The sequence below is a fragment of the Manacus candei genome, unplaced genomic scaffold (assembly GCF_025592945.1).
Source record: "Manacus candei isolate 608988 ecotype Guabito, Panama unplaced genomic scaffold, ASM2559294v1 h1tg000063l, whole genome shotgun sequence".
In the NCBI taxonomy this organism is placed as follows: Eukaryota; Metazoa; Chordata; class Aves; order Passeriformes; family Pipridae; genus Manacus; species Manacus candei.
Genome location: NW_026138111.1, coordinates 1,122,007 through 1,145,228, shown reverse-complemented (window position 1 = coordinate 1,145,228; position 23,222 = coordinate 1,122,007). Strand labels below are relative to the sequence as shown.

General features: G+C 37.5%; 1 protein-coding gene across 1 annotated transcript in view; it reads left to right on the top strand.

Annotated features, from left to right (window-relative positions):
• Window positions 1-23,222, top strand: part of FBXL13 (F-box and leucine rich repeat protein 13) — a 58,037-nt gene that overhangs the window by 33,349 nt on the left and 1,466 nt on the right. The window contains 4 exon segments of the mRNA XM_051805162.1: window positions 1,732-1,798; window positions 8,670-9,020; window positions 12,207-12,329; window positions 16,487-16,615. Coding sequence (XP_051661122.1) covers window positions 1,732-1,798; window positions 8,670-9,020; window positions 12,207-12,329; window positions 16,487-16,615 — 670 coding nt within the window.

The following is a 23,222-nucleotide window of genomic DNA, read 5'->3' as shown; positions in this document are numbered from 1 at the left end:
AAAAAAACTAACTGTAGATTTAGTATGACTTCATAGCCATGGCATATTTCAGTGCTGGAATGTGGCTATGAAGAAGATGAATATGATAATCAAAGACAATTCCAGTGTAAGAATTATATTGAAACTTGGACATTATTTAATTTTTTGAATATTGAAATAATACTTTATAACTGTCTAATACTAAGATATAAATAAAACTGCCAATTTTTTTTACAATTACCAAGAAAATATTGTTATTTATGGTATAGGGGAAGGATATATTTTATATGAAGGCTTGTTTTCCACTTCAGATGTGTCACATATCAGTAGAAGAGCTGGAATAATACCGTGGTATCATGTTGGTAGTTCAGCTGGGCAGGTGGGACAGCTGCCTGTGTATTCTGGTTTAACATTTAGAAGGCTGGGTTTCCAGTCTGTCAGCCAGATCATGGGCTGTGAGTGTGTTTGCACGTGTCTACTGCCTCTAGTGCTAAAGAATTCCTGAATTACCCTAACAAAATTTTTAAGCAGTTGTAAAGCTGTTGTAGAACTCTGTACTTACTTTATTGCTTTTGCAGACACTTTTAAAAGTTTCAGCATTAACAAACTTATAGATTTTAACACATCTAAACTTGTGTGGTGGGTTGACCCTGGGGGTCCAGGTACCCACCAAAGCTGCTCTCTCACTCACCTCTGGTTACAGAATAAGTATTTTAAATTTTTTTTAATTCAGTATTGCCAGGACCTGCCATCCTTATAGACTTCATGCGAGTTGGTTATTCTGAAGTTACATTTCTTAAATTTGTCTGTCATCTAGAATGAAAAACAACTGCACTGTGAAATAACACCCAAACTACCACAGTGGCTGAATTGTTGCAGAGTAATTAACAGTTTATGAATTCTAGCTTCTTCTGTAGCCTGTGGTCACACAATGAGGCTCTGTTCAGGTTATCGGTTTATTAGTAGTGCTGAGACTTTGGGATTTGCAGTGATTCTTTGTGCTGCAACAAAGTGTACAGGCCAAAGTATGATTCTGTCCTGCATAATTCTGGGATTAATTTTTTATTCATCAGGGAACACAAAAGAAATACTGGGAATGCATTGAAAAGCTATGTGTACAGTAATGTTAAACATACCAGAGATATGAACTGTATTGAAACACCAAAGTTGGAGTCAGCTCTCCAGACTTCTCAGCTTGGCTGAAAGACTTTCTATCTACTTAATTTTTATAACCTTTTTGTATAAGTTAGCTGTGTGGGAGATATGCAATTGATTAAGCGAAACACTCCTAAGAATTCAGGTTAACTCTCCATGCAGTACAGAACAGCCGCCACATACATATGCTGCTGATGACTTTTGCTTCTGTGCTAGGAGATAATTTTCGCTTAAAATTATTTCAGTTCCTTAAATTAAAAAAAAATTAATACAAATATTACTCTGAGATGTTTAAACATGTTCTGATACTTTCTAGATGTGTTTTTCAAGCTCTGTCTTTCAGAGTGGCTGTCATACCTGAGTACTGGAACTGACAGAATTTCCCGTAATCTCCAATAGACCTTCTTTTCCAGAAAGTTTGGGTTTTCAGCCATTCCAAAGTGCAGCATCATTCTGATTCTTTTGGGGGCTATTTTAAAAATACCACTATTAATTTTTGTTTATCTACAATGCTGACTGCTGAATGCAAATCATGTATTGACTTGTATGGAGTAGGAAAAGTACTGATTATAAATATTGCCTACATTTCTCTCTTAGGGTCAGTAATGGATGTGTAAGGCCATTGGTACAAGATTCTTCAGGAGCTAAGCTAAGAAAGCTGAGTGTGAGCTTAGCTCCGTCAGAGGCATATTGTGCCTCTCCACTGTGATCTAGAAAGCAATTGATAGTGAAAGAATTGCTAATAAGGTGTCTTCAATGTGTCGAGTTGCTAAAACTGGAAAGCAAAAAAAAAGCAAGTTGGGGAGCCAGGTTAAACATTGCAGGACTCCACATTAGAAGTGCAGGTAGGTCCTGCTTGTGCACAGGGTTCAGAGCCAGTTCTGCTGCTTCATTTGCTTTTGTGACAAACTCTCTCAAACAGTGAACACAGAAATCTGAGAGAATCCTTGTGAAAAAAATTTGCCCTAGAGACTCTTCACTCAGTCACCGTCCAAACAAAATTCTGACCAAAAACCTCATTATTTGGCTCTAACACAAGAGTTTGTGCAAAAGTAATCAAAATGTGAAAAAAAATTAAAATGCCTGTATCCTTTATGGAGGTCTGACTATAAAAAAGAAAATTAAGCCAAATAAAGAGGGTTGGGAAATCCAAGACTTCCCTTAATGTGTTCATTTAAAATATCATAAAATTATATCTGAATGAAAATTATGCTGCCTTGAATTTTAGTCCCACAGTGTTTCAATATAAATGTTTTCTTCTCCTTGCCTGCCACAGTTAGTCTTTTAAAATGCTGTGTTGCTTCTTACTCTAGTTTTCACATAGCACAACCCGTGACCTCGGCAACAAGCCAAGCTCTTTTGCTTACACTGCACTGCTAAGGCTTTCAGTTTTCTCTTTCCCACAAGACAGATAAAATTAACCCAAAAACTGACCATTTTTAATTTTTGTCATTTCTATCTGAGTGCTAATACCAGCAAAAAAACTGTCAAGATTTTTGCTGTTTGCTGTATTGAAGCATTAGCATTCATGCGTGGATATTAGATACATTTTCTAGTATTAAAACATTAATTAATAAAAGGAAAACTTGCAGTCTGCTCTGTAACAGGCTACTGTTTGTGTGCTTTGACCTGATATTATGCATTTTATTAGCATACAGAGGAAGTCATACTAAGATCTCTTTCAATTTAGACTTGGTAAGTGTTGCTTTAAAAAGGGCACAATGTTTTATGTGCAGTAATCAACACCCGTACGCTGTGCTGATAGAGAAAACTCGTGAGGCTTATATGCTTCCCTGCAGGATGTGCAATAGATCTCTCTTGCTTTTGCTGTCTTGCTGTTTAATGTTTAGAATGTGCAATTTAGATTTGTACTACACAGGACAATTTTACTTTCTGGCTTTTCAAATGACAGCAGAATCATTCTGCTCATCAAAGCAGAGCAGAATTTATTTCCGTAAGGATACCTAAGGGAAGGATAGAGGAGAAAAGATATAGCAGAGCCATATATTTTACAGATTTGTGTCTCAAGTATGACTGACTTAAGCAAAATGGAAGTTTTTTCCCCCACTGTTGGTTCCTTCCTCTTCTGTGGTTACTCTGAAACCCAGTGTTCCTTTTGTGACCTGTCTTTCAATCAGAGAACTTGTTGCATTTGGATGAAATGTATTGACTCTTTAGACTTGTCCCTGACAAGACATTGTTAATTAAAAAAAAAAAACAAAACAACAAAACAGTACCTTATAGACAGACAGTAATTAAAAGATATAGTACTAATAAAAAAATACATTAAAAGTCTCTTTTGGGTTTGAAGAAGTTTATTATCCTTATCCTGAGTCTACTCCTCGACTTAAAAATTGGAAGTTGAATAAAAGTAATCATTGCATATGTTCAGATTCTGATATTGTGTAAAAAGTTCTGCATCTTACATAGAGAGAACATATCCAGGGAAACTTCTGAAAATGAGCTAGAATAAAGGAAGTAATTCATCTTCATTTTAAATATATATTTTTTTTTAAACTTCGTTATTTTAGCATTCATCCCTTTACATTTCAGGTAATATTTCCTTCTTTATTATTATTTTTTTTTAAAAACACAGATTTTTTTAAGTCTCAATAACTTTTTTCAATAGTGGGAAAGACATTTGTTCTGTTTTTGTCATTCCTGAAGTACCAGAAATCAGTTTCTTAAAGTTTCGAAGAAATTAAAAGAATATAAGAAATGAAAATATTTGCAACTTAATGACAACATTTCTTTGGAAAAAAAAGCAACAACACAGTGACAGAGCAAAGAAACCACCTTTTTTTTTTTTCTAGCTAGCCTCCTGTCCCTCATTGTTTTCCCTCACATTTTGCTCCTCTAAAATCCCTGGAATAGGAACCATAGTGTTTTAAATTATGAGTACGATGAATGTGTTCATGAATGCATAGAAAATATCACACGTAATTTTAGAGATCATTGTAAGGGTATTTACAGTATATGTAAGATTTTTAAGCTTCTATTACAGAGAAGAAAACATCAGCATTTAGGACCAAAATCTGTTTTATAAAAGCAGACTCAGTGGAAATGCTTCCATGAGTTAGAGAAGCGGTTTTAGTCACCAGTTTTATTTGCATACTCTCCATATTTTTTTAAAAATGTCTTGAACTTTTTCTGATGTCTTCATGAGACAGCCTTGACAGCTTTGCTCCGAGTGTCTGAAAGTGCTCAGCTGCCCGTTTCCTTGTTCTGACACAAGCTGCTAATGCACATGGCCTGGACCACCCATATTCCTGAGACGTTAAAAAAGTAATTAAGTACAAAAGTGTCAGGACATTTGAAGGAAATGCCTTCAATCAAGCAGGACTTAGACAGAAAAGCATAGCACAGTAATAAAAGATCCTGAGTTATATGGAACATCCAGCAACAAAAACAGTAGATGCCCTGACATAGACTCAGGGAAGCTTAATATCAGTGGTGGATTATATGCAGTGTAATAATGACAGAGAAAAAAAAATTGCCTGGAACATCAAAAATAGGTAAAATACTTTAAAAATGGGAAGAACCCTGATGCACTTCTGAAATCAAGGATAAAAAGGACATACAAAGCATAGAGAGAAGTATTCTTTGTTTCGGCACTTTCTTCAGGAATGACTGCCATGCGTGAAATTCTCTCATGATAATCTAAGGCCCCATTCTCTTGTGTGGCTGAATTGTGTGCTGTGTGTAGTTACAATTCAAACTTGAGGATACTTTGTAATCACTGGGCACTCCTGAGTAGAGGTTATATGGATATATGAACACTTAGCTCAATTTTCTTTTCTTATGTGTTTGTACTTAATGATCTTCAGATCCTGACTGGTCCTGAAGGCCAGGATGAAACATAAATAATTACTAATATTTTAATAATAAGTTTCTAAATAGGGTGAAAAAAAACCCACACAACCGAAAGTGGCATTTTGACTTTCCACAATTACCTCTTTCTTTTTACTCTTAGTGGGATTCTGAATCTGCAGTGACTTGAATTGATAGCCTGGCTCCACTTTTTGGTCTGTTAGAAAATTAGGCCAGTAGGAGAACCTTGTAAAGGTTAATGAAAAAATATTTTCAGGTCTAATAGATACGACCAGCTATGGACTGCAAATGAATGAGTTGCATTTGATTTCCAAAGGAAAGGATGTGACAAATCACACACACTCCCAAGGCAGGGAAAAAGAAATGTTAAAATATATCAAAGTGAGCTCCAAATTCAGCTATTATCCCTCCAAATCACTTGGGAGAATAGAGAAAGAGAGATTTAAACTTGGAGACTTACAAACTTAATTCTGCATAAAAATAGGAATTAAGAACAAAGAGAGTAATTGCAATCGATGCCAGATATTCTAACACCTTGAGTCCCAACACAAATCAGATGGAATTAAAAGTACTGAGCAATGTTGAAAATCAGGCTCAATATTTTTACAGGACGCTTTGTTACAATGGAAGCCCTGTTGTCTGGACTTAGCCTGAAGAAACATTGGCAACCATAGTTTGTAAGTTATGATCTGCTCTAACAGCAAATGGTATTGGATACAGAAATTAAATTTTATGGCATTTGTTGTACACAAAGTTACACAGGGAGATTTCTGCACTGCAATGGAAAATTGTCTCTACAGTTCCTGTAAACAGATCTAACCCACCTTTATATTAGCTCAGGTGTTGGAAACAGTATAGTTAGTGTATACATTTGTGTGAGAACTTACCCATTTTCCAGGAGCTTTTTACTATGTGAAACTGAACTTTGTTCTGCCACATTTGTATTGTTAATGGCAAAATGAATCTGCATGGTAAGAGTTACATTGTTCTCTTCTAGTGTTGGATCCATGAAACTGGTGCCTGGCTGTGGCTAATCTGTGCAGAAAACTGACCATTTTAGAGGATAGATTTAGTACTAAATGACTCAGAAATAGAAGGTGGGAGATACCTCCTAAAAGCTGTCTTCCAATATTGGAGTCACTCTGGGGTCAATCTACTTGTTTTGGAGTATGAACAGGAAGTAACATCTGTATATCTCTGGAACATAGAGATACATTACAGATGCTGACCCTGAAGGTTACAAAGAGATATGTGAACAGAAATCTCAGAAGTTGAATATAGTAGCACATGGTTATTGTTAGCAAGAGATGGTACATTCATTGCAGTCCACAGTAGAAAGGCAGAGACTTGCAGCTTGTGAATGTAAATAAAGAAGAGCTGTTCTTTGGTATGTCATAGCCTCAGGTGACTTTTGCCTATAGCAAGTGAAGACCCTTACCAACTGGTGTAGTTAATACCCATTTTCCCATCTGCAGAAACCATGGTGAAATAATAATAAATGATGTTCTGCTACTGTTTGTAGGCCTCATGTAGTAAAGTAAACAAAACAGAACAAAAAAGTAAAAATTGACCGAAAAAAACCCCCAGCTGTTACAGAGGAATAAGAAGTTTTATTTTAAAGTTGTTTTCTAAATGGAAATGGTAAAATACATGCTATAGAAGCAATGCTGGACAAAGTCTTCCTTTTTGCGTTGGCAACAGAAGATTCATCCAAGACACAGGAGGGGATTTTTTTATGTTAAAGAGGAAATATGTTTTTGGAGAGTCAGTGATCCTACAATGGGTGATCCTACTCTCTATGTTACACAGTATTTGTTTTGCCAGCATCTGTTTCCAGGGGTTCCAATGATAATACAGCTCCAACCATATCTTTCATAAATGTCAGGAGTCTTAGTATAGAAGATAAAAGATTTTAGAACTAGGTCAGTATTCTGGATGGGGATCCCTGATGTTATTTATCAGGGAATACTACTGAATAAATCAGGAAGTCTAATAAAACTACTGATAATTGGCTCCTTTGTATTTATGATAGATACAAAAATAATAGTTTAAAATGTCATATAGATTAGACCTCCTGCATAGAGCTTGTTTGAAGAGGTTTCTTTTTGGAAACATAGAAATATCTTAGTTTTTATATGTAATAGATGGTTCCTAATGACATTTCTTGTCTTCCAAGTCTTCACTCTTTCTGTTTTTAAATCTGGAAATAATAATGAAATAATTCAAAGTAGACCTTGATTTTCATTTAACAAAATAGTTGTTCTGTGATTCAATGTCACTTTAATAATATAAATTTATTATAAATTAACTTTGAAGGCATAACAGCATTAGTTGTCAAGTAGCAAAAAAATCTTTATAATATTCTCTAGTATTTCCTTAGCAAGTACATTAAAGTGGGAACACTTTCAAATAAAGAAAAATCCAAGAAGAAATTATGTTCCTAAAGGTCACCCTTATCATTATCAGTCTCTGCTGTAAGGAATTCAAGTTCTGGCATAAACCTGTTTTGGGTTTAAGTACATAAATGGTTTATTGTCTTGAATAGGAGTGCTTTGGTCAACAAAAATTTGGAATCTGTAGATTTTCATGAAGCTGTTGAAAGTAATGCTCACTACATAACAGTGTCTGCTGAGGAAAATGCAAATTTATGTGTTTTCATAAGTAGGATTTTCCAAGATTGGAAATCTCTCTCCTTGTTCCATTCTTTGGTTTTATTCAGCCTGTGAGATTTCAGGAATTTGCAAAATTTGAACTCCAGCCGCACTCTTCAGCATTACCATTACAGTGTCCACATCTGGATTCCAGACACTATTTACATGTGCTTATTTTTCAGGCTGACACTTCCTCTCTGCCTACAATTAGGCAGTGCTGTTCACTGCCTAATTGTAGATAATTTATTAACCATGTGGAATAAAGTGATAACTTTGCTTTTCAATAAAGTTTACTTTATTGGTATGAAGTACAGAGATATTCTGCTGTGACTATCAAAATACATTTTACAAAATCAACATTCAATTCTCCTTCAGTTTAGAGTATTTAGGATCAGACATTGTCCTGTTTCCTGGTGTACAAACAGTAAAAATCACAAAGCATCTTTGGATCCTTTTGCACTCCTGAAATAGGAATTTACTGAAGTTTTCACCTCCCTATTGTCTTGAATATGGAGGGTGTTCATACACCTATGAGTGTGACTGCACTGTTTCAAATCTTGTCTTGTGCCATAGCTGTAGCTATAAAGCCTTTAATTGTAAGGCAGCAATTTTAAGACATTATTTGGTCCTAGAAAATAGTATTTTGTTCTTCTAAAAAAAACCCCCAACAATTATGAAAAGTTCTTTCAACCCCAAATTTTGGAGGAGTGCATCTGTAAATGTATGTTTATGAGAGCCTTGGTGGAAGTATTTCACATCACACTACTTTTCTTCACTCTCTTTCTTTTTCAGCAGGTAGGAAAATAAAATTTTTCCCTTTCTTAATTGAATTATTTCTGCTTAGAATTCTTGAACCTTATACATATTTCAAAAGTATGAGGATAAACTATATGTGTTCTGCTGAAGAGAATGTCTTAAAATATGCGGTGATTCTTAGATGGAAGCTTTACTATACAGGCATTGGACAGTATTGACCATCTTAACACGTTGAATGTAATTACATGTAATCGCATGTATTGATTTTTAAGACTAATTTTTTCTGGAATTTTTTAGGGCTTGAGAGCCCTAGGCTGGCCTGGAAAAATATTGGAACTTTCTACATCACAATGCAAAAACATCAGTGACGCTGGGATTCTGGTAAAACTTCACCTATTTTTCAGTGTTCCCTGTAAGCCTCCCGATTTCTTTGAATTAACCATGTCCAAAACTGATCTTATTTTGCTCTGCATATCATCATTCATTCTTCATTACACCTTTCTACAGTCTCAAAAATTATTCTACCCTTTCATTCCTACAATTCCATACAGCAGAGATCCATTCAATTATGGCATGAAAAGGGTGGATAGAGGTCAGGTTTTTGCTGTTTATTTCCATACAGAATCTAGTGAGCATGAAATGAACTCAGTTTGAAAGTTAAGAATGAAGAGAAAGAGATGACTGTTTCTAAAATGTATAGTTAAACTCTGAAATTTTTTGTCCTTATCACAGATTGTTTGTAGTTTACCAAAATCCTTATGGAGATTTGATGAATTCAATATGATTGCATAGATTTACTGCTTTGTATTTCGGAAAAATATAAGAAATAAACACTAGTTAGTAACTTTACAGTATTAAAAAGAGCCATCCCTCTTGTTTGGAAGGAGAGAGGATTTACATCCAAATAAGAGCACTTTCTTTCTGTAGCTGAGAATCATTCCTAACCATAAGTAACAGAAATGCTTAAATCATGTTTTTTAATTATATCAATTCCATGCCCATAAACAGTTGCAGATCATAAGGCTGCAGGTACAGGCAATGCCATCACATAATCCCAGTTTTCAGCTTCTACATTTTTTCCATTATAAATCTTCAACATCCATCATTTTATAGCCATATATTGTAAAAATGAGTTAGTTGTTGTTGTACCACAAGGGCTGCATCTGGATTGAATCTTGCTACCCAACATACACGTCAGGCCGTTAGGATTCGCCTCTTTGGTAATAATTCTGACTCGCCTTTCATGACTGTTCCATGTAAAGTTCCATGTTTTTAACAATGACCAAGTATGTACATCTTGTGTACCTCATGGAAAGTTGAGTAGTGCCAGTGCTGCTGCTCTCAGAGGAGAATATTACCTTCTGTGTTGTGCTGTGCTTATGGCTAAGAAGCTATTTCAGTTTTCTCATTACACAGAGTAAGTTCAAAAAAAGATTGTGAAAAAGAAATGCTTACACTTTCCTCGTCTCCCATATGAATTTGAACTTTCTGTGGAAGAAAGCAGCAGCAGGGAGTACGTGTAGGAGTAGCAGAAGCCATGTTGTCATGGATCCAGGGAGGACAGGAGAAAGAAGAAGAGATATGAAGCAACTTGAAACAAAATGGCAAATTCTTTTTTGTAAGTTAAATGTAAGGATGTGAGTTTATAGAAAATTTGTAGAGAGTAATCCCATTATAATCCCACTGCCTGTGGGCAGTATAACAGTATGTAAATGCTTATGTGATCCCATATATTGTAAATAGGATCTTTGCTCATTCATAACTCAGGTGATGCTCACTTAATGAGCAGCACTTTAGTATCTGATATTTTCATTGACGTTTGTGTGTGTCCTCAGGCCTTCTTTACACAGAATTAAAATTGTGCAAATAAGTTAGAAAATTATATTTGCTTCATATGGCATTTGATTTTTTGTAGTGTCTAAAGATTTTGCAAACTTTAAAGAAAATACAGAAGAGGTTGTGAAGGTAAATATAGACATAGAACCAGGGATACAGAGATGAATGGAGCAAAGAAAGCTCCATCTCCTTTGGTTGCAAATATAATTTCAATGCTATTTGCAAAATAATGCAGGGGTAGACTTAAGAGTTAAGAGCAAATTCAGAACCTAACTTGGAAGGATATTTTAAATATGTATGTAGACAAGCTATGTTAGTAAAAATAAGATAAACATATCTCATAGGCATTGAAATCTTGGCTTCAGCTCGTGTTACATACCCTAGCTGAGAATGTAGTGATTAAGTCATCACATCTGAGGCCTAGTTCTGAAGGGTGTGCAGTTTCTCTTGCACATGGATAATAAACATTCAGTTGCTGAGTTGAGAATGTTTCTGTGTTGCAGGTGACAAACAGCCTGTAGAGCCAAGATTGAAATAGGAAGGGCACAGAAGCCGATCCAGAATATGAATTCTGAATTGTCCTCTCTAACCAGTCCTTAGTGAAAACACTTGACATTCTAGTATTTTGTAAAATAAATCAAGAACCCAAAGCCCAAGAAGCACTGCCTTCCTAGAGCTGTACTGATGGACGGAAAAAAGAAACTGGAGTGAGGATATAGCCAAAAATTCTGAAATTCCCATCTATGATACAAATTTCAGATTTGATAAGTTTCTTTGCATGTGTTTATGTGAGACTTATGAAAATCACATAGAATCACATAATTTTTTGTCATAACAAAGGTAAAATTTTCCAGTAATCAACGGTATGTTAATGTGCAAGTTCCTGTTTTATGTAAGACAAAAATAGCTGTGTGTTAGTGGCAATAGTCTGATTATTGCAGAGTTTTTTTCAAAATGATAAATATGTAATATTTGTCCATGATAAATAGGTGCATTTTTGTGCCTCTCTGTGTGTGCATGTGTTATTTATCCATGTGATCCTTAATCTGTTTACCTCAGGACTAAGTCTTGAAAGCTTTGAAAAGCTTCATGCAACCAATGGTTTTTATTCAATTTGCTATGTACGTATTTCCTTCTTTCCCCTATAGAGGTAGAATTGCATTCCAGTAGATGACAAATTACACTAGCCTTAGGCCAAGATTAGCAGGCCTGGAAGATAACTCAGTAACAAATATCTCACCACGGTTTTAAGCTGAACATCACAGAAGAGGAGAGACTCTCACCGAAGCCAAAGCTTTGGTAGAGCTGCAAAATGTTCTGTGATGCTCAAATCATGGGGCTGTTGGGTGAAGAAATATGATTTTAGGTATCTCTCTTCAAGAGGACATTTCCAGAAAAGGTTTCAAGAGAAGGTCTACCTTCTTCCCTTTGTAGGCCTAGAAGTGATTATTTTCAGGCTTCATAAAGATTCAGGCCAAAAGGTAAAAAAGTTTTAGAGTGCAAAGGAGAAAAGTGTATTTTAAGAATCTCTGTGACCTTTCATGAGAGTTTGTTCTTTTCCAAAACTATCTGTTTTACAGGGCATATGAAAAAACTATCTGAGTTATAAAGGTGCTGAAATTGGAGTCAGTAGGATCTGCAGATGTTTATTCACTCTAAAAAGGAGGATAGAAATTGTAGTCAACCAGTATCACAGTTAACTGTCCTGAACCCCACAGAGCATATTAGAACCCAGAACTTGTGAGTGACAGTCCTGAAGTTCTTACCCATTTCTTTCCAAGAAAATAATGTAATTTATACATATTTTTTTTCATTTAGACAAAAAAATCTCAAAGTATAATATATAAGCAATGGAAAATAGCCCTTAAATGCACCTCTTCTTTTACTAGTGACATTCACAGCCAACAGCTGAATGACTTCACTACTAGTAAAGGGTGCCTGGAGAACTGAAGTGCCCGAAGTGGATCCAAGGGCTGATGTACATGTGTTGTAATTGAGGTCACAAAATACCTGTAACCCTGCCATGTCTCTTACTGCCCTCAGCTGACAGATGAAGCTGTGAAAGCAATGGCATTTCACTGCCACAGACTAACATCTGCCAACATAGCGGGTTACCCAAAGGTATGTTTAAGAAATAGGGAGATAGTTCTGGGATTGCTATTGCAAAGAATTACTCACTATTTCATTCAGAAATTTGACCTGCTGGCATCGTTCAGCTGCTTTTCCCTGAGTTTTAAGTTTTGAGACTTAGTTCTTGAGAGGGTTTGGCATACTACTAATGGTTGCAGTTAAAATATAAAGGTGTCCATTCCTTATCAGATAAAAAGTTGGTCTCTCTGGGGGTTGATGTCTAGGGAAGGGTGAAGGAAGAAGGGCTTCTAGTGATACTCCCTGCAAATATTCTCTCAGGGTTTTGGGTGCTTCCAAAGGGTAGTGTTTTTGCTTTAATAACTCTTGGTATTTTCATGCTTTATTTTTTCCTGTGCTCTTTCTGAGCCCAAGTAAAGCATAAACTTGGTTAATAGAACTTAATACCTGTGGCTGTACATGGCAGGGCAAGTGGCTACTTTGAAATAGCAGAGGTGCCTAAAACCTGATGCACTCAGAGATGTAACTTTATGCTTAATGATTTTGAAGATTCTAAGCCTAAGAAACTAAATCCTTTGGAAAATAAAATTTATTAGTTATTTGGATAACTTCTACCTATGGAAGGGAGCCTGGTTTTTTAATAGCCAGTGGAGAGAAGTGTTTCTACAAAGCATCAGTCAGGGAACCTTTCCTCAGTTCTTTGAGAAACCCCATCTTTGTTGACTACTAAAAGGAGAATTAGAATAATAGTTATACCAGGGCTAGATGAATATTCCCTTAATATCCAAGTTACTGTGACAGTTTTTCTAGTGGTTCCCACTGTCATGAGTGTGCTGGGGAGTCTAATGAAGTGCATGCTTTAGTAGGTATTTATTGCCAATAAAACCATGTGTAGTTCCAGCCATATTCAATTAACTAGCATCTCTTCAGGAAAGCTGCTCATTTTCATTCAGGATGTCTAGATATCTGAAAAAAATTACAATTATTTACAGCAATTAATTTATTTAGATTAAGATTAATCTATAGTGAAACTTAGTTCCTCTTTACTGTGAGTTTACAACTTCAGTATTTTTGCCTCCTGTATTTTCTGTATAATTTCTTTTTGATTCAAGTCTTGCATCTTGGTTATCTTTTTCTGTATCAGAATGTGTGTTCCCTTTTGAAATTATTGCTATTATGAAGGTGTATATGTCTTCCCTGTACTTTGACTTAAAAGCTCTGGCTTTCGTGGGTTTGTTTCAGTGGGTTTAATTATTTTCTTTAACAGCAAAACAAAATATTTGCTGCATTCTGACAATTAGCATGCAAATGCAATTTTAAAAATGCAGATTTAAGTTTTTTAATTTCGTGCAAGAAGTTGTCATGTCACTTCCATCACCATCAAGTGGGAATAGACAAGTTTATTACTACTTTTGGAAATGTTCAGCTTGAACTACCCTTTAAAATCTCACCACTCACTGGACCAGTTTCTCCCTTTTTTTTCCCACTGAAGTGCCCATGTCCTGTTTCCTTCCCCAATAAGTCTGCAGCCATCGCTTGTCTCTGCCTTTCTTCTCTCCAACACCCATCTTCACAACCCTTGGCTGTCCTTGCAGTGCTCCACACAGCCCTCACATCCTCTCATTCCCTGCAGTGGTTGAACACAGCCTCCTGGGCAACTAGTTTGAGACTACTTGGCTGACTAATTAGCCAATCCTAAATTATAGATATTCTTTAATCAAGCTGTGTGCCTCCCAAATGTGCATAAGTTTCTCAGCCTCTAGGCCAAAACCCACTGGCTGTGTTTCAGGTCTGACAGGCCACTGTATCTTACAATAGCCCTCGGTTTATTCTTTGAGATACCTATTGTACACCATTAATTACTATATACATGGGGCTCCATCTCCTGTATCCTTTGCTTTTAGATAGATATTGAGCTGGTTTTCCACAATGACAGTGGTAATGGAAGTTGTGCATGGAGATCTTCCCAGAGTAGTTGATGTCAGGTAATGTTGCAATCAGTCTTCTCTGCTGTGCTTCCCGCTATATGTTATATACCAAGAAAGGAAACCCAAAAAACTATAAACCATAAAAAGTCAGTAAACACATTTAGGCTGGCAATTGGCAGATTTTCTGATTATCACAGCAGTGAATTGTGAAACAGCATCCCAGGAAAGGAGGCAGGGGCAAACTCTTAAGGCATGTCAGTATGGCTCCTGGTAAGGGAGTGAACTGGGTCATATTTTGTAGTTCCTGCAAATGGGAACAATGAGTCAACTCAGGGACCCTGTAATCCCCTTCCAACACTTTGTTCCTAGATGGTATCTTTTCTTTAAACAGTTATAAAGCCAATCTGTTAAGTGCTAATACCCTATTTTCAGAAAAGAACATCAAGATTCTTCCAAATAAACCTACACATAGGTTTACAAGTCCTTTTTTGACTTGAATCCAGCTTGCAGCTCCATAAAATGAGATGGGTACACTTGTGGATGTTAAAGCTAATGGGTCTTACAAATCCTTTGGCAATCTGTAGTGTAAATTGAGGGTATCCAGTTGCTAAGTAGGGAAATATTTTCCACTCAGAGACTGTTTAAAAAGGGTCATGAGATTAAAATCAGAATGAACCTGTTCCAAAGGGTATATGTTAATGTGTCCTGCAACATCAGAATATATTATATTCAAGAAAATGAATTTTTAAAAAAATCACAGAAAGAGAACATGGGAAAAAATTAATATGGAAATACATGTACACTAAGAATATTTTGGATGTGTTATGCAGGTTACGCTAAAATTAGAAGACCTTATCACTTTAATCATATCTTTTGGGACAAATTGTATTTCAGTGAATTCCAGTGACTTCAGTGAATGTACACTGAGCCTTCCTGTCATGCTTCTGTACACCTTGGGCAGGTACAAGTCATTTTGCAAATGCTGATTCTATAAAATATTCAGCAGTGTTGTTCTGAGTCTTATTCAGGGAATGAACCTGATTCAAGGATAATTCTTATTTCATAGGGAAAAAATGAAGTTGCTGTGGGAAACATATCCTACACATGAAAATATACAGCAAGAACTGAAAATAAATCTCTGGTTAAATGAATTGGCTATTTAAATAGCAAAGTTCTGAAGACACAGTTCAATGAACAATGAATTCTGTAATTCAGTCCTCTAAAGGGAATAGATTGAGTGTATGACGAATGTAGATTTCTCTAAATGCATCTGATACCAATTACTTGACTACAGAGCCAACGACTTCTTTTTATTTCAATAGGAATATTAAACTACTTAATGATATTTTAATCTATTTATTAATCTATTACAGATCTTAATATTGAGCATTTAAATAAATCTGGAATAAGCAAAGCACATACACATTTCTCTATATACCAGGAGGACTGTCATGAGGTAGCGTTCATTTGATCCAAGGTCCCGGTTTCATCTTGCCTCCTTGTCCCTTTTAGATTCTCATGAGATTGGCTCTTTAATACAAGTGAAACCCTCATCTCTTTCCATCATCCTGCTCCAGTGATTTTAATCAAATATCTTTAAAAGGTTTTTACTATGTTCCCTCTTGATTTCTGGTCCTGAATGAACAAGGTAATTAAAGTATTGCATAATGTATTCTTGACTGTTCCCGTTGAGGTCAGTGGAGCAATTACTAGCTTGCATGGCTGTTTATGTACCTTGAAGACTCTATGTGCAACTTCCAGCATCAATGGCAAGTTCCTGAAAAATAGAGTTGTGAGGTGAAACTAAGCAGCTGTGCTTCAGAGCTAAAAAACCCCACTAGACATTCAAAAGGTCTTGGTGTGAGACACCAAATTGTAACAGAGAACTGAGATAAAAACCCTGATACAAATGCATCCTAATAATTCAGTGAGAGCAATGCAATATCAGGTAATGCTAAGGGCTTCCATATCCTACATGGACATATATGGTTGGGAAAGTTAAACCATCCTCAGTAGGTGAAAAAATCCCACAATACTTTAGACCAGACTAGAATCACAGTTAACTAATATCTAATATTAGAAAGTGACAGTTTCTGTGGAGCCTCTTGGAGAGACTCAAGAATTTTGCTGTGCCAGAAACTTTACTTCCATTTTAAAATATAGTTTTCCCACAAATCAGACACTAATGCTGTGCTCAGTGTTTTTTCTTTCAGCTGTTCAATAATCTTCTAACTTCTGCGTGTCTTGTTGCTTCATTTACAGATAACTGATACACGTAACCAGTACTTGGCTAGAGCCTGTCATTGTCTTTACTTCTTGGATGTCTCCAGTTGCATTCATCTTACTGACAAAACACTGAAATGTCTTTGGGAAGGTTGTACTGTAGAAATATTACCAAGAGGATGGGGATTTTCCTAATCTTAATTCAGAGGTGGCTGTGAACCCCAAAACTTGCTTCTTTAACCAGGGGGTGTCCACACTGGTGCCTTAGGATTCCCTTGGTCTGGTGGGGTTATCTACATATTCTAGTGTCAGCCAGAAGTGAAGAGAAATACAGACTCCCATCTATCTTTATGGCAGACAATGTCCATTTAGGGAAGTTTCTGCAGACATAGGATATCACCCCAAGAGCACACGGGAATATGAAGGAGAAAACCAGATGCGGCCTAACGCTGTCAGCCATCGCATTATGTACTTCAGCTCACTGAAATACAAACTCAAACAAGAGTTGTGGGAGCCTGTTTCCCAGTGACTGAATGTCAGTATATGGCAGAAGTAGGTGTAGGCCTGTGCTCAAAACACAGGATAGTTACAAAGAATGAGTCAAGGTATGGTGCTGTGACCACTGTCCCAGGGAGCCTGTTGCAGTGACTGACCTCTTAGGGAAGAACCTTTTCCTGAAGTCCAGTCTGAACTTCCCCTGACACAGCTTGTGCTTTATCACTGGTCAGCAGAGGAGGGGATCAGCACCTCCCCCTCCTCCCCCTCCACTACCCACCCTTGAAGAAGTTGTAGATGAATTGCCATGAGGTCGCCCCTCAGCCTTCCCTTCTCCAAGTGACCTCAACTGTTCCTTGTAAGTCTTGTCCTCAAGACATTTCACCATCTTGGTCACCTTCCTCTGGATGCTCTCTAATAGCTCTCTATTCTCTTTATGTTGTGGTGTCCACAATACTCAAGGTGAGGCTGCCCCAGTGCCGAGCAGAGCTGGACAATCCCCTCCCTCACCCGGCTGGCAATGCTGCACCTGATGCCCCCTCGGACACGGCTGGCCCTCCTGGCTGCCAGGGCACTGCTGGCTCATATTCAACTTGCCATCAACCCAAACTCCCAGATCCCTCTCTGAAGGGCTGCTCTCCAGCCTTTCACCTCCCAGTTTGTATGTGTAACCAGGATTCCCCCATCCCAGGTGGAGAACCCAGCACTTGCTCTTGTTCAGTTTCACACAGCTGGTGATTGCTCAGCTCTCCAGTCTATGGAGATCTCTCTGTAAGGCCTCTCTACCTTTAAAGGACTCTCATTTAGTATCACTGGAAAACTTTACATTTGATTCCTGCCTCCAGATAATTTATCAAAACATTAGAAAAGTACTGGCCCTGAAATTGAGCACTGGGGAACCCCACTGGTGACTGGCTGCCAAATCCAAACCCACCACATCTACTGGCTTCCCTTGGTCAACCAGATGGATGACTTTGTCATAAAAGGAAATTAAGTTGGTTAAGCAGGACCTTCCCCTCGTGAACCCATGCTGGCTATGCCCAATGACTGCATTGTCTCTCAAATGTTATTCAGTCACTCCCAGAATAACCTTCTGGATAATTTTACCAGGCACTGAAGTGAGACTGGAGGGCTTGTAATTGCTGGGGTCTCCCTTCTTACCCTTCTTGAAAATTGGGAGAGCTGAGTTTACAGTTGATTTTTCACCTGTGAGTCTCAAAAGTTGAGGCTTCAATGAACACCACCCTTCCATGGGGGTTAAGAGCATCACAGCCCAGGCACAGTGGCCAGACATGCCACAGGGCCTGAAACTGGACAGGAATTAAAGTTTAGACATGGTTGATATATCTGAGTATACAACTTAATAAAAATTTATGAGACTAAGAAATATATAATACCATCTTATATGGAGAGTCTATACTAGGAGAGCTCTAACCCCACTCTAACAGGACCATGGTTGGTAGTGCATTCCCTGCTAAACCATTCCAGGGTTTACCAGTCACTTTAGAGACCACAAGACCAATGTAAATGCTTAATAAGTTCAAAGATATTTCCAGTGAGCTTCACACTTTCCAAACACCCCTCTGTTATTTCCATGTCTAACCACAAAGAATTCTGCTGTCATTGCTCTTATATTCACTTCTCTCCGACTTAGTTTTCGCAATGTCATCTCAGAACTTCCTTCTTAAAACCTCTACTTCTAATTAAATGCTTGTTAGATACAGAAAGTGCTTTGAAAGATTGGTATGCGAGAGTAGTGATTGAAAAAGCCAACCTAAATTAATTCAGATTCATTTAATCTCTTCATAGCTTTATGATTTACAGTTTTTCTCATACTAAGCCTCAAGAGATTTTCTTTTATCATCAGATTACTGTTGTTGACTTGTTTATTCTGTGACTTCACATCACTCTTTAGAGCAGCAACACTGCACTGCTTCAGCCCTCTAAGGCCTTGGTTGCTTATCCATCTTCCCATCGAGGCGAGGTGTAATAGGAACAGAAATCTGTGTGAATTCCAACTTGTGTTGGGTGAGCCCCGATCAAAGACCTGACATGACTTATGTGCATTGTTGCAGCCTGGATGACCGAGGATTATGCCTCTGCCTCAGAGTCCCATATGCTATGGGTTCTCCAAGCCTCTTGATTAAACTCTTCTGACTCAGCCAAGGAATTTCTCAACCAGTTATTTTTACTGTAAAGAAAACCCTGGAGAGTTATAGATCTTTGCAAAACAAAAAAGCAACCATGAGACACACATCTCCGCCCAGTGTTATCTTTGCCCTTTTTGTGATTTTTAGAACCAGGCAAACTTTGCCAATTTTACTTTTTTGAGCCTGGTTTTCTGGACAGTGGATGGTCCTTTTCTTTGCCAGCCTCAGCCTCTAATCCTTTGCACCATATGTTCTATGATAGGAAACTCCTGAGTCTGGGACAAAAACTATCAGATGGATCAATCATGCAGATTAATTCAGCACTGGATATTTTTTGCTTGTTCTTTCCAACAGGTCCAAAGACCCTCCCTAGACCCTGCCAGGTCACAGGCCAATGATATTCAGAAGATAAAAGGGAGTTCACAGCTAGATTCACATATATTCCACATCCTGCATGTTTCCCATTTTAGCAAAATCTTTTTTTCATTACAGTTTAAGGCCAATATGGCAAAAAATGATAAAAAATTTATCTTTTGCCAATAACTACATCAAAAGCACAGCATGATTCTATAATTAGTTATCTTGCAGTGTCTCTTCAAAGACATCAAAAGCAATGACAGTATTGTCACTGTCACAACATATTTCGATAAAACTACGTGTTTCAGTCACAACCTGTATGTTTTTTGTAAGGAATAATAAGCAACAGGTTGTCAGGAAAATAAACAATGGGGCCTCATTCTCTGTTTTCAAACTAACTCTAAAACCTCATTCAGATTCTTAGATTTTCACAGGATGTAAAGGCTGGTTTCAGATGTTCTGCATGTGTGAAACCTACACTGCAGAGACATTTCACTCCCTGTTTAAAGAGATGGAAGAGGTCATCTATGTAAAAATCAGATTCGGCTGGAGAACTAAACATGCTAGTGGCTTAGGTTCTAAATAAGCAATAGAAGAAATATGTTTTTAGTTTAAAGTTGCCCTAAAATCTCTATGGATCCTGTATACTTCACTGTGCCAAAGGATTTCCCCATTATTTATTGTTAAACACTAACCAGTCCTAGCAGACATCTCTTAATAGACTAAACCTTTCAAATATTGAGTACATCTCTTGTATCGTGTCACATTATTTTTCAAAGTTATTTTGATTTTTACTGTTTTGATGGATTAAAATAGAAAACATGTGGAGCCACAAAGTTCTTCAAGTTTCAGTCCAATGTAGCTTCATAGGAAACAGTTACTAGTGTATAAATTGTCCATTCTTTCCAGTATCAGGCAGCATTCGAGGTCATATTTGCCGACATACTGCCCTGGTTCCAGGTTTAATAAATGTTAGGAGAAAAAAAAGGTCTCTGTGTCCAGAGGCTAATGACCTGTCAATTAATGTTGGTTCTAAATGCCAGAAAGAATCATGGATAATCTATCTGTGGGAGAATATAGTACTGGTACAGTTTATTTCTTCTACAGGAGAAAAAGAAAGCTAACTAACCACTTTTTAAAGCATAGCCTCTGTAGGAAAAAGTTGTGTCAGTTGTGATTTGCTTCGGACTAATCCTACAGGAAATAACACAGCAGCATCTTCAGAGAAACACTTCACTGTAAAACATTCTGTGTTACCATTTCTAGATGCAAAATGAGAAAGATGTCATTGACAACAGAAGCCAGCCACTCTTCTGCTCTCCCCAAACTGCATCTCATCTGTAACAGGTTTTTTTGTTCCATTGAAAGATCTTCTTTAAGAGCAAAATTAAATGTTTCCTTCTTTCTTGTATGCACTGATATAAAACTAGTTACATTTCTCCTAAAATTATGACTACACTGTTAACAAGTGACTCATCAACAAATGCTATTAAAATTTTTGCCTTTTGAAGAAAAATTACATTGGGTCTTAATAGCTACAATACATTTGACATTTGAAGAACATTCTGATTTTTGTTTGGTTTTGTTGTTTTTGTGTTTTCTGATGGTTGCTGATGGCTGGAAAGAAGGTTGCAAGAACTCTTTTTTCCTGAAAAAGCAGAATTTCTTAGGTATTATCCAAATATGCAGGTCTCAAGGCAGGAAGGATCTGGAAGTCCAACACATATGTAACTGGAAATGAAGACAACCTACACATGACTAACAATAATTACTCCCAAGTTTTCTTTTAAAAAGCAACAAAAATAAAGTACTGTCTTCTCACAGACTCTAAATTGCTCCTTGGAAGTGGCACAGAGGCTCCTGGAGTGCCATGTTTCAGCCATCATGTGCACATGAACTGGATCCCATAAAATGATAAAACTACTGCAGCTGACATAGGCCTCAGAATACTTTGGATTCAATGTAGTCTTAGCACCTTTGGTAACCTGGAGCATGCATGCAGGATGCTTCCTGCTTTTCCCATTAGCTGCCTGCCTCCATTTGCCTCTTTGGCTTGATTTCTCCTGTACTTGCACTATAAACAGTTCTCCCATTTTTAAGTTTTTATTTTCCGTTACTTTTTACTCTTGATTGGTTTCTGTAACCTCATCACAAAAAAGTCTTTTTCAAAACCTCTGCTTTTTATTATGATGGACCCAGTCAAACATTGCTGAATTTTGGAAAGGACAGGATTCAGACCATGATGCAGAACTGTATTTCCTACCCCTTCTCAGTAAAAATGATTGAAACTTTGGAAAAGGATGCAATTACGTATTCCAGTGCTGCTCAAGCTGTGTGTTTGGGCCAGTACTTTTGTCTCACTTATACCAGGAGATAGTTGTTTTGCCAAAGATAATTGCAACTATTTCCTGAAATGCTTTTAGTCATCAATGTGTTCATTTAAGGCACTATATAAATAAATAAGCAGGTTCTATCACAGTACAGTATATCTTAAATAAACAATCTTTTTTGCCATGTGTTGATGATTAATGAATGGCTGTTTCTGGCAAACCATTCAACTGCAGGTCCAGGCATCAGACATCATAAATTTCCAAAAAAATAGTAAAAGCTCCCCTTATACATGCTTCAGACAGCCACCATACATTGCAGTTTCCATGAAAAACAGGAATTTGGACTTAGATGAGTTGATTTTTGTTTTATAGTTCAGAGCTTATAGCTCATATAAGTTGTGCACACATTCCTCCATGGCACAGGCCTCCCTAATATAAAAACAGATGCAGCCTTATGTTCATGTGGTTTATACAGTGTGTCAGTGTTGGAGATTTTAAAAAAAAGTATCCTGCAGCGGCTGAAAAGGAGCTCTCCTTGCTTCACTAATTTTGTCCCTTTTCCACTCCTGCCCACTTCCTATTTCCTGCTGTGGTGGTGCCAGTACTACAGCTGGGCATGTCTGCCTCTTTTGTAACCATCTCAGCATTTCCACTTCAGGAAAAAAAAAAAGAAAGAAAAAACACTGTAGTAGCACTACTGGCAAATAACATAGCACTTTAATTTGGAATTTTTTCTAGTATAGTCTAGAAGCTGTATACTATATCATTACAGAGCTTAGGAATTGGCCAGCAGGGAGGAAGACTGCCTTGCTGTGGCTGTGACACACCAGATCTGGTTGAATCTCCTGAAGAGGAAATGTAAAGAGTTGGCTCTTCCTCAAGGAGCACAAGAGCACACTCAGCCCAGGGGAGGTTTCTGGAGCACAGGAGCAGCAGTGGGGGAGGTGGGTGTGGAGCCAGGAGTGGGCTGACTGCCAGGTCACAGAAGGGATGGAAACAGAGAGATGTTCAAAAGACTGAAAGTGGCGGGTTGAGTTTCTTCAGCTTGGGAAGGTAATGAAAGTTGCTAGACTGATACTGCTGGGAAAGGAGGGGGAGAGTTGCCCTTCAAATCCTTTTTAGGGTGTCTCACATAGGAGGTCTGATTTTCTTCTATTTTGATGTAGTTTGTTGCTTCTGTGTTCTAATGCTGTTAAGAGGCAGTGGCCACAAAATGTTGAGGGAGATCTGAAGGGTCATGGGTAGTTTTGGACATTGCAGATAACTCTTTTCTGGTTCAGCAATCAGAGAGGCTGCAAAACACAGCCTTGGGATGGGTCTAGGACCAGTGCAGGTAACTGTAAGGCTCTATAGCACTGCCCTCTGTGTACTCAATTCCATTTCTGAAACAATAGACTTTACAAGAGGTGGGTGACAGAAGATAACTACAACGGAGAGGGTGGC